This window comes from Anser cygnoides, chromosome 3, assembly GCF_040182565.1.
Source record: "Anser cygnoides isolate HZ-2024a breed goose chromosome 3, Taihu_goose_T2T_genome, whole genome shotgun sequence".
In the NCBI taxonomy this organism is placed as follows: Eukaryota; Metazoa; Chordata; class Aves; order Anseriformes; family Anatidae; genus Anser; species Anser cygnoides.
The window spans coordinates 54189093-54202108 of record NC_089875.1 but is presented as its reverse complement, the minus strand read 5'-3'; the positions used below and the strand labels follow the sequence as shown (position 1 = coordinate 54202108).

The 13016-nt window shown below is 36.5% G+C and overlaps 1 protein-coding gene across 3 annotated transcripts in view; it reads right to left on the bottom strand.

Moving 5' to 3' along the window:
- Positions 1-13016, bottom strand: part of ESR1 (estrogen receptor 1) — a 171271-nt gene that overhangs the window by 14162 nt on the left and 144093 nt on the right. For 2 of the 3 annotated variants that reach the window (XM_013178332.3, XM_066994201.1), the window contains exon 6: positions 12557-12695. The exons of the other annotated variant lie outside the window; for it this stretch is intronic. In XM_013178332.3, the coding sequence (XP_013033786.2) occupies positions 12557-12695 (139 nt within the window). The remainder of the gene's footprint in view (positions 1-12556; positions 12696-13016) is intronic. 3 annotated transcript variants of the gene reach the window in all.

Genomic DNA, 13016 nt, shown 5'->3' with positions numbered 1-13016 from the left:
GATCCACCAGACTAGGAGAAGGATGGTCATCTTTACCAACAGACTTGGTAACTTGGTGAGGAATCGTCTAAACCCAGCTTGTCACAGGATTCCTAAGCCTAAAGTTAGGAAACAGAGGATGTGTGATTGAGAAAAGGCTATGGGGACAACATTCCCATTTGTGGTTAGAAGGGGGGATTCGAAGGCTTACCTCAAATGCTTGTGCTGTGACACATAAGGAGAAATGAAAATTTATACAAAGTAATATGGCTGTGAAGAGACTGGAAATGCATAGGCTTGGTGGGATAGTGCACAGATAAGATAGCACGCACAATCAGATGATGGTCATGGTAGGTTCAGCTTAGTTAGGAAGAATAGGTATGGAAGAAGAGGAGAGGAACTTGAGCTCTGTATAAAGTGAGTCCTTGACCGCATAGACCAAAAGAAACCAGAACTGCATGTGTCAGGAGACTTTGGATGTAGGTCAGAGAGAAAGTAATGCTGATGACTTGGGGGGCAGGAGAGATCGCCGCCAACTGTCTGACCAAGACACTGAAGTGGATAAGTCTTTCTATAAATAACTTGTAGAAGCGTCTCAGTAATAGGTCTACAGTCTTGTGGAGGGTTTCTACATGGATAGTCTGCAATCAGTAGCTAGAAAGCCACAGCAGTACTATGCAAGCAGTCCAGAGAGTTTCTGGACTGTGTTGATGATAACTTCCACAAACAATAATCTACCAAGAGCATATCTGTATTGACCAGTCGTCACAAAGAAAGAGAAACTGCTGGTGTGTTTGCTCATAGATAGGACATTTTGCTGCAGGAACCACGAGATGTGACTGAGCTTAGGATCCAGAAGTAAGCTGGGAAGACAAACAATAGACTCTGCATTTCAGAACATTCTACAGTTTATTTAGGGAATTGTTATGTAGAATGTTCTTGGAGACATGATGGGGAAAAGCATCCAGGGAGATGGAAAATATTTTCAGGAAAATTTACTGAGAACTTAGGAACAGACTCATGCCATCATAGAGGAAGACCAGGTATTTCAGCAGAAGATCCTCTTGGATAAGCAAGGAGCTCCTTAATGAACTAAACGGAAAAATTTAAAAGAAAATAATAAAATTAAAATAAAATAAAATAAAATAAAATAAAATAAAATAAAATAAAATATAAAATAAAATAAAATAAAATAAAATAAAATAAAATAAAATAAAATAAAATAAAATAAAATAAAATAAAATAAAATAAAATAAAAATTAAATTAAATCAGGAAGCAAAAGAGTACCAAAGTGCTGTTCGAGCATTTACATCAAAATCAATTTAGAGCTAAAACTAGTGAGGGACTCAGAAAGTAAGAAGAAGGGAAGTATGGCAGCAACAAATGGAAGTTCAGCAAGAATGAGCAGTTGATGAATTGGGAAGAAAACCTACTGGCTGACTACATGGAATAGACTGAAGCAATCAAAACAATTTTTTTTGGTAATATTTCACTGGCAAAGCCTACTGACAGCCTTCCATCTGTACCAACTCAGTCTGAGAAAGGACAGAGGCATCCAACAGTAACATATTGACAGGTTAGGGAATTGTTTAGGAAATTAGTAGTTAGAGAAGTACTTCAAATCTGTGGAGCCAGATGGGGTTCATTTCAGGGTGCTGAAAGAGCAGGTCAATTTTATTTGTTAGGCCACTATCTAACACTTAGAAAAGAATATGGAGATTGGAACAGGTCCTGACAAACAGTAGAAGGTTGACTCATCTCTGAAAACAAAAAAACAAACAAACCAAAGAAAAATCATGAAGGAGGATCTATGAAACTTCATGTTTGACCACCCTGATTGATTTTTATGATGAAATGATTGATTAAATAATCAAAAGCAGGGTGGGTGCTGAGTTGCAACCTTGCTGGAAAGTGGATAGCAAATAAAATAAGCTAACAGCATGCTCTCATAGTGGCTAAGGCAAACTGCACACAAACTATGTTAGGATGAATGTGGCTGGAACCAGAGAAATTGTCCCCCCCTTACCAGTTGGTCCTGTTGAGACCATACCAGTTTCTCGTCTCAGGTCTCTCAGCATGGGAAGGATGTTGGATGTCTCCTCTGACTGGAGGTGGTCAGAGGCATGCAGCATGTGGCCTACAAGAAGGGATGCAATGATTTGGATCTGTTCACTCTGGTGATGAGGCAAAGTATGCACTGAAGGAGACAGGCCAAACTGCAATCCACAACTCCTAGAAGGGGCATTACAAACCGGGTGGAATCAAGCTCTTCTCAGGAGCAGTGGGTGTTAAAGCAAAGGGCATCTAACTGTTGCAAGCTGCAGTTAGCAAGGTTTGGGCTGGATTGTGGGCGGGTGATGCAATCCCGAAGGAGGTACCCATAGAAGCTGTGTATTCACTATCCTTAGAGCCTTTCAAGACTCATCTAGACAGTCATAGCTGGCCTAAACATTGCTGGTGTTGGCAACACTCTTGCTTCAAACAGCAGACTGGACAAAATGATCTGCAACTAACATTTTTGTTTCTAAGTAAATTGCTGGAGAAGTTCCTGAAAGAGTTTGGTTTCAGAGGGTGTAACTAGAAGAAAGAATTTATAACTAGTTTTGAGCTTTTTAACAAAGAATCCAAACATGAAGCCAGCATCTGAATAAAGAATAAAAGCAATCCTTAAATCATACAAATGTTTCCTGTACTAATGTAGTGGTTAAAAAAAAAAAAAAAAAAAAAGCCTTTTGACTTCGGTTTCTGCATAAACCTGGCACAGAATACAAAACAGAGAAGAAAAAAATTAAAACTTAGCCTGACTTCCTGACTTTCTTCGAATTAAAAATCTCTTCATTAGTTTAAACTTGGATTTTATTTTGGAGAAAGGTTTGAAAGGAGTACAATCCTTTCTATTCACAATAATCTGCTCATTCTCAATGTATAGCTTCTCCATATTTCATCCTCCTTACATCTTATTCTCATAGTTCTTTTATATTTGGTTAGAATTTGTTTCTAATTCATTAAATTATTCAGTCGTGGCAAAGGCAAGGAAGAAATATTTATCTGTACAGGGGTAAGAATACAAATCCAGAGGGAGGAAACGTTCACATTTTTCAGAATGGTACCTCCAAGGTACCTTGATTTTGCTTCTTTTATTATTATTTTTGAGGGGTTGTGGGAGGAGTTCACTAAAATCTTTTTCAGTTGATTTACAACACCGTTACAGTAATTAACTCTCATTGTTTAAACAAATACAATATTTTTGGCTACTTATTCAAAAATATGTGCCTTTAGTGTCAACGCATGAATCACAGTCTCAGAATCACTCACAGCTGGGCAATTGGAAAATACAGGACTGGAATTAACACAGTTCAAAATGGAATCAAGTTTTTTTTCCATTGAAGAGTTGCTTGAGTTAGACATCTTCCAATAAACAAAACTGAAATATCAGTTCCAAACAAAAATTTGAGGGAGGAAAACAAGCAGCACCCCTAAGAGCAAGGCTCTCTTTTCCTCCATTGAGCTGGGGAGTTACACCTGTATTTCTTCTCATAACAAGCAAGTGACCCACTCTTTGAATTACTGCTTTTGGTACTGTAACTTTCCCAAAGCAAGTTGAAAAAAACTGTTGCCCACACACAGCAGCGGTTTTCAGCCATTGTGGCTATGTCTGCTATATCAACAAAGCAACAATTAGGATTGAGCATGAGGCTCTGATGGGTAATTCCTGCCTCTTCCAATACTAATGAAATTACCAACACACCATTCTCAGGTTTGCTAATCTTCTCTGGTGTCTGTTCTGAACCTAAAGTGGTGGCTTATTCAAAGACTAAATGGGAGATTTTAAAGTACAGCCAATAAAGAAGAGGGAATTCAAGAAGACTAGGAGTGTACAAAAGACAGAACAGAACCATCAGCACAAAATACAATTGTTATATACATTTGTGTGTTCTATTAATAGACATTGATAAACACTTTCTACTCCTACATGAAATGAAGCACTAAAAAATCTTGATAACACGTGCTATCAGGAAAGCTCCATCTGTAGTGATTTTAATGCCAAATCAAACACATCCATCTGAATGTCTTAAATATTGCCAAACTGGCTTTGGAGAACCACTTAACTACTTAAGGATTCCCCCTTTTCTACAATTCTATGCTTTATCAATAGTTAAAAAATAAGGAAAACATTATCTGCAGTGAAATTTTACTTCAGACCATCCTGCATTAAAGAAGGGAAGGGAAGACTGACTGGCCTGCAGTTCCCCAGATTTTCTTTTCCCTTTTTAAAAATGGGAGTGATGTTTCCCCTCTTTCAGTCAGTGGGAGCTTCACCAGACTGCCACAACGTCTCAGATATGATGGACAGTGGCTTAGCAACTACTTCTGCTAGTTCCCTCAGGAACCGTGGATGTATCTCATCAGGTCCCATGGACTTGTGCACCTTTAGGTTCCTTAGCTGGTCTCAAACCTGATCTTCTCCTAAACTTCTTCTCCTAATTCTTTTCCTCGTACTATCACTAAATACCAGGAAGAAATGAGCACCACACCCCCTGTGGGACCTGACTGTACTTCCGTCTCCTCTACGCGTTCTATTTATGCCCAAGTTGTTTAAGAACTCCTTATTCATCCATTCAGGCCTTCTGCCACTCTTGCTTGACTTTCTGCATGTCAGGATGGACCATTCTTGAAGCTGGGAGAGGTGATCCTTGAAAATCAACCATCTCTCTTCTTTCTGTAGGACTGTATCCTACAAAATTCTTCCAAGCAGGTCTCTGAAACAGTGAAACTCAGAACAGTGTTTTGATCCTGCTCTTTGGTTCTTGAACTGCACTGTTTCATCATCAATCCAGCTAAGTCTATCCCCGACCTTCATGCCTTTGACTGGTTCTTTCTTTTCTGTAGCTATGACATCAGGTGAAGCACCTCCCTATATCAGCTCTTCAAACACTTGTGTTATAAATTTATCATCAAAGCAATCCATAAAGTCCCTGGATTGCTTGTGTCCTGCTGGGTCGTTCCTCCAGTAGCCCATTAATCCTGACCTATAGGATCTCAGCTGGTTCCTCATCCATTCCTAGCAAGATCTCCATATATTCCCACTGCTCACTCACACACAGGGCAACCTCCCTTCTTGCTGTCCCAGTCTGTCCTTCCTAAAGAGCCTATAGCCATCCAGTGAAGCTTTCCAGATGTGTAAGCTGTCCTATCATGTCCCTGTGTTCCTAACGGCATCGTAGTCCTGCAACTGCACATAGACTTAACGCTTAGGGTGCAGCTCTTTCTACTTGGTTTGGGAGAGACCTTGCAATCAAGGTCTCTGCTGTCTATGTCACCCTGAAATTGCCAGCACAGTCTACCACCTTCCTCAATTGATTTTTCTGTCATCACCTCCCCCGTAATACCCAGTTTAAAGCTCCCTTCATCAGGTTGGCCAACCTGGGGACAAGGATGCGTTTGCCCCCACTTGGTAAAATGGATCACATCTCTTCCTAGCCATCCCAATCCTCAGAGCAGATCCAATGATTATAAAAAGCTGAATCCCTGTTGTTGACACCACCTATGCAAACAGCTGTTGACCTACACGAGACCTTCCTCAAGCCCCTTTCTCAGAACCATGTAGTTATGACCAAGTATCTTTCCTGGCTAGATCAATAAAAGGTTCTCCTACCTAGGCAGTTAAAGTAAGAGTACACTCTGTATATCAACAGTGATGACTCAGGTCTGAAACATATATACAATTAAACACTGTCACACTGTCATATCTTTTTTTTTTTTTTTTTTTTGAGGTAAAAGATTTTAAATGGACCCATAAATAAGATAGGAGAAATCTCTAAAATGCTGCTATAATTGTAAGAAATCTGTGGGTTTTTTAATTTTTATTTTATTTTTAGCATTTGACAATATTTAGATTAGAAAATTGCTATGAAGGCTTTCTATAAAGGAACAGTGAAATTACAATAATTTGCTGAAGAATGTTATACAGGAAGGCCATTTTCAGTTTAATTTATACTCAGTCTGAACCACCTTACACTAAAAATACTTCAAAATTCTCTTCATATCAAATATGCAAAAAAGTTTCATTCTGGAAAGATCAGCATCACAATTCACCATGACCTAGAACTGGGGACTGACCTTCCAAGGTCAGAGTGACTAGATGAACAAGCATTCTAAGAAGCTGTGTAGGAAATAAAGGCTATCTCAAATCCAGAAATGTTTCATTCTCTCTGAAAACTTCTGTTCTGTGCCTGCAACACTCAACAGGGAACTTCTTTTTCTAATGGCTGAAAAATAGGATGATCATAATTGTGGGTTTTTGTTTGTTTGTTGTTGTTTTCTTGTTTAGTTTTTTTTGTTTCTTTGTTTTGAGAGTTTACCACTTTGACCATTACCATGCACATCCCTAAAAACTAGAAGGATCTTCTTAAGTTATATTTATGTTTTCTGAATTACAAAATTAAGTAGTCTTTACATTTTTCTCCAAGGCCCAGTAGACTCTGATTTACAATAACTAGAACTGATCCCCTTGGCATTTTTTAAGATGTTTAACTCTGCCTCTTGTAATAATCCTTTTGGATTCTTTGGGCCTGCAATATATTAATACACCTCAAAATCCAACAATAAAGTGAAAGGTGAGGAAGAGTTTAAATCATTTCAAGACATTCTTACAGGTTGAAACATACAGTTCAATCAGGTAAGTAGCCTGATTACAGGGTGATTGTTTGAGTTGGTTTTCCAACACAGAATCTATTGCTATAAAAGATGTGATTAAAATAATATATACACATTTTTTCAAATGTATTTTGAAGTGCAAATTTAGATATATTTGTTTAATATGTGCCTTTTCCCTTTGTAATAATAACAGCAGCTAGTCACTAATAAAGTGAAGCATCTGTCACCACTTTGCTTCCATTTTTCTGGTAAGTCAAAGGTAATTAATGCATCCATAACTACACAGTGGGGAAAATTTAAAAACTAAAAATAAAAAAAACTGTCCATTTACTCAAGTGGCAGACTGACTAAAAGTACAATGTCCTTAGGGATTTGCAATATTTTACAAGGTGAGGGACTAGCAAAACACACTGATTTCATACTGACACTCTTCAACTATATCCAGTCTTCTATGAAAATATCTGAATGTGCTATCTTCACAGAAAATATAAGACTTTCTTCAGATGTGGTAAGAAACCTTCCAACCCATGAAATTTTCCATGAAATCCATGAAAACAATAAATTATTCATCTGCAGAGTCATACAGAGAATGCTGCAAGCCTTTATGCTATTCATGCTATCTGCAGTTTAAAGAGATCCATGGCCTTCTGCCATTGCACAATATGAAGGTCAGTAAAGGGAAAATACTCAATTTCTTCTAGATGAGAAAGAGAAGAATAAGCTTCATCAAGCACTGGAAGAGGATGTGAACAGCAGTTTCCAAATAAAATAACTGATAACTCGATTTCTCCATAGAAAGATTGAAATAACCTGGCAGAAATTGCAAATACTGACTGCATTTAATTGAGATTTTTGAACTCTCTAGACTGATTTGAGGCTAGTAGACTTTTTTTTTCAATAGCAAATAAAAAATAACTAGAATATAACATGAGAACAATAGTATTGGTTCCTTTCAAAAGTATATTAAACCCTGGGCTAAGCATACAGGTGTTTGGATCTGCTGATTTGTAGTAATTACCTCTTGCTTTAGATTGGAAGAGAGATAACATGTGGAGTACCATACTTCTTCTCAACCTGCTCATGACTTTATACAATTACTATCATTTCTGTTTCATTTTCCTTTTTCTACTGAACTTCACAGACAGATAAGTCAGTCTACTTAGTCATTTGTATCAAAACTTATCTGTGTCTTTGCCTATGCAACTCCACTGGATAGCCCTCCTGTTTTTTCAATATCTCTGTTACACAAGGAAAATCAGAAAAGCATGGTTTCTAAGCACAGATTTACACAGTGTACTACCAAGGTTCTGAATTATTTTTTTCCCAGTGTAATGATTCCTGGGAGGCGAGCTGCAATATTTTTACTTTTTGAATTGCTGGTGCCATAGAACTGACTAATGCAACAGTGAGATGGGAAGATCAGCTCGAATGTAGCTTATGAAGTTTAGTACTATTCTCCTCCTATACGCATTAGTTTACTTTTGTCTACACAAAATATAGATCTTGTTTAACACCTTTTGGAAATCAAACTAGACCTCCCTTGTACATGTGCTTGCCAATTTCTTCAAAGAATAATATACCTTCCAATATATCTACACCACATACCTTCTCCTTACAAAACTCATGGTGACTCTTTACCACTATGTCATGCTTATTCATGCCTCAGCCAATTCAATTCATTTCTTTAGACTGTAACCCATCAGTTTCCCTGTAATGGCCATCAGGCTTACTGGGATGAAGTTCTACCAACCTATTTAAAAACGCAGCACTGCTGGTACGCATTTTGCTAGTACTGGGGGTGTTTCAGTTGAGAAGTCATCCACTTCAGGTAGCAATTCAGTTATTTCTACCATGAGGGTTTTTTTAGAATTTTATTTCAAACTTTTAAGTAATGTCTGATCAGTGTAATATTTCAATGCAGCAAATGCTTTAAAAATATAATAAGTTATGACTTTTTCTTAGTCCTGAAGAAACATTACATTTTCCTCAAAATTATAAACAGCTTATTGTCGGGCCTGACAAATTTCAGCCCTGGTCTAATGACATTTTTAAGGTCTAGTTTATTGGGAAACCTCCAGACAGGAAACATCTGTTTCATCCCATTGCAAACGTAACCCTTTACTTCTGGATTTGCCTCATACAAGATACTAATTTTCAAAAACAGTATATAAAAGATTTGCATTTATCCTGGATTATTATTTTTTTATTATTGTATCAGACGCTGTACATTAATTGCAATCTCTGTGAGTGTGCTATTGTATTTCCTTATTGGGTTTATTTTTCTAATCTATACTTATTGTCAATTGAGCTTTTATAATAGTATCAATTGCACACTGTAAAAATGTACTATGTGACTGGCAGACTGCTAAAAGTCCTGATTTTGAATCAAGACTCAAGTGTTCAGGTAGTGCATTAACTGAAGAAGAAAGGGTGCATTATCCCACAGAATACCCTATCTAATTACAAGACAGAGTGGGAGTAGAAAGGGATAATGTGATGATATTCATCCATACAGAATACAATTGTCTAAACATACTGGCAGCTTAATTGTTGTGTAATTATTTTTACAGGCAAAGCAAAATTTTAAGAAGGAACTTAAAGTGGGTAAAAAAGGGCTACTTTATGGATATTTTCAAGGAGTCTTCCAAATGTGAATAGATACATAGGAAAATTATAGAGGTATTTATTTGAAAAGGTAACATGTACTGTCACAGAATGGGACAGAATGTAGTGTCACAGAATGGGACCCAATAAAACCCAAATAGGAGGAGCAAGCTGGAAGAACAAAAATTAGATTTGCTCAAATAAAGGCAAAATAAGAATGGTATTTTTATAGCATTTCAGACAGATATGAACAAGGCAAGACTGTATTTATCTAGCCAAGATGGAAAAAGTTGCTCTAATAAAACTTGAAGTGACCTGAGCTTTATATACAGATGTACACAAATGACAGTCTATCAGACAGAAGGAATCTATCAGTTACAAGATAAGCCTGAATGTGAAAAATGGAACAGATGAAGAAATCGGAGAGGATGCCCGGCACTGAACGATCAGACAGGCAGAGACAACATATTATAAAGCTCTATATTAATGATATTGAACATGCATTAAGTCCACAAAGACATAGGTTAGAGACAGACCAAGGCTTTAGTATCTGCAGTTGGTGACTCTGGATTATAGCTGACAGTTAAATTTACATTTGCACATGCTTTTAACTGCACAGATCAGGTAACAGGGTAAGAGTGATGGGGATTCATGACAGAAAGCTGTGGATGAAAATATTGAAAATAAGTATCCTGTAAAGAATATGTAGGTTAAGGAAAGAAGCCCAGATGAAAGAAAATGTTACTACTGTATGCATCTTTTCCATTATTTTAGCCACTCAATCATAATTTCATTATTTAAATCTACAACAATAATGCATCAAACATTTTTTTGCACTCTTCTTGTGATATATGCCCAAATATTTGATGCAGTGAAAGGACTCCACTGGCTTAGTCTTTGAAACAGTCTCTGTCCCGCCCTCTCAAATCTGGCAAATAATATGGCTCTGCTCTGTAACACTCTCAAATGGAAACATGCTTAAATCAAATTAACACATAAATTAGTGTTAGCACTAATTAATTATTACATCAATGGTTATTAAATTAATTAGCATATCAGTGCTCTCCAGAGTCAAGTAATTTATTATTTCAGTTTTGGCAAATATCCCTAACAAGTAGAGGGAAGAAAGTATATGATGCCCTGGAAAAAACATTTCTTATTATTTGAAAATGATAACATATCATAGATTTAGACTTTTATAAACAGTCCTATTTAAAAGTCAGAAAACAAAGAGTCTGTTTTGGTTATGAAGTAAATTAATTTTTCACCTCTAAAGTAATATGTGTTTCCACTTACATGCAATTGTTTCCTTTGATCCATCAGAGACTTGGTTTAAACTGCATGAATCAACTGCTCAGACTTCATTTTATTCAGAGTATGGGGATTTTTGGTTGAGAAAGACCAAAGTTTCAAATGTTTCCCTTGCTCTTTTTCTTAGCTAACAGGAGGAAAAATGGTACTCTGGCTCTGTTCTTCAGTTTTAAGTTTTTTCACACAACTTACATTACAAAATGTGGAACAGATTAGTTAGTTTTTGGAGGCTAAATTGCATTTTATAGTATTTTTCAATAGCATACTATATTTGCTTTCCTACAGTAGAATTTTTTCATTTTTATGGGCACTGAGAAATTATTTTAAAACTGATGCGTTTTCTCTATTTTTTTGCCTGGTCTAAGAAGAGTATATTTACATTTAAGCAAGCAGATATATTCTGCACAAAAAATATATTTTCTGTGGTTTTTTTTGTACATCTAGTTCCATAGCTCACAGATCATGTGCTTAGACAAGCAGAAGAGGGGCTTTCCTATGGCAATAAACAAGGCAATAAGCACTTCCTTATTTCTATGAAATATTATGTATTATACTTTTAGGCATTATTGTTTGTATTTTTCTAAAATAGAAAGATTAAATCCTTTTTTTTTTCAAATAGAGGGGAAAAAGATCAAATGATTAGCATTGTACAAATGAAAGCTCAGTACCCCACAGTTAGTCAAACAAGCTGCTCAAAAGATGTAGCCATGGAACAATGTTAGTAACCCATTAGGCGTTTTGTCATACAGTCTTGGAACTTTATGAACTCCCAAGTAGATTTAAAACCTTAAATAAAAAAAATAAAAAAATAAAAATAAAAGAGGAAAAAAACCTTCATTAATTACTGTAATCTTTATTTTGAAACCCTTACAAGAGAAACAATTTTTCTTCTAGCAAGAGTTTTGATTAATTCACCTAACTAATGGTTGCAGTTGCTGAAGGAACTGCCTTTGACTCTTTGCTGCAATGCCTCTGCTACAGCTTACTGTCTCTGCAGCTAAGCAATAAGACCAGTAGCATTGCCAGATCTTAGCTGCCTCACATTATAGTCTAGCTCTGCACTGATGTGACCAATGTCCACACATAAGGTCTCCGCTGCCAACTCTGCTATGTGGGTGTCTTCAACATCAAAAAAGAGCACTACCCATAGCTAGGATATCTCTATCCTAACCAACTGTTCCTAGGTTTGCCACAGTCATCTGTCAAATTCCCTGCTCACTATTTATTCTGTTTCAATGCACTTTCTCAAGGCTAAATATTTTAATGACTGGAAAAAGAAAAGAAAAAAAAAAAAAAAGGGAGAGAGAGAAGCTTGAGTTTGCACTAAGATAGCTAGAATTCCTGTTTTGATTTTGTGAAGACTGGTAGCTAAAATCCAGGATATTGTTGTATGGCAGAGAAGCATATTTTTCTCTTTCACATAGAAACATCTACAGCATCTCAGCAAGACTACATAAAAAGGCTTAGAGAAGCAAACAGGTGTGCATTTTCCAAATTTGACTCCAGTGTTCAGAAGAAAAATAAAAACTTCAGTGTAAATAAATAAGATTTCAACTTAGATCCATCAGGATTTTCTTACAAAGTTATGTCTGGCTGCCTGAATAAACGAATTTTACCTAAGACTGGCTAGGAGGATTCTAGGTAAGCAGAAATAATTATCTGGATTAAAGTGATTAGTGTTCCAGATTTAATTTTAATTTAATTGAGCTTTGCAACAAACTGTATAAATGATAACTGGAATTTTCATCTGCTTTTGAAATAAAGTACTTCCAGCAGCAGGTAACTTTCAGATATTTTCTCTGTCTAACAAATTACTAACATCATTCACCAGAGCAATTCTAGATATTTTAGAGTTCCTTTTCCAGTCCCACCAACGATAATCCTGCTTAATTCATGACATACTGTCAAATTGTAGTATCAGCAAGATGACTACAAACTAAAAATTAATCTGATTGCAGTAGAAACAAATTAACTTAAATAATTAACAGCAGTACTCAGACTGACCTGTCCAGTAATAGGTTAGGTGCAAATAAAAGCTTTCCTGGGTGTTCCATGGAGCGCCAGACTAAGCCAATCATCAGTATCTCTAACCAGGCACATTCCAGTAGATGGACCTGATCATGGAGTGTTAAATCCACAAATCCTGAAAGAGTAAATAGGAGACAATAAAAACACTCCAGTTTTGTAAGTGGAACAAAATTTTTCAGAGAAACGGGTTAAAAAGTGCATCGGAGCTGGATAACCAAGAAGAAAAGGCAATAAAAGCAATAAAAAGAGCAAATAAAAATTTCTCCTTTTTGAATTTTCTGGTTGAGATTTGTGTATTTTCAGGTTCACTATGTCTATCCTATAAAACATTCAACACTTTCTAGCAGTGTAAGAGCCAGGTTAACATTGTACTGTGTCTGGCTGGGATGGAATTAAACTTTCCCTACAGCAGCCCATACATTGTTGTGCTCTGCAC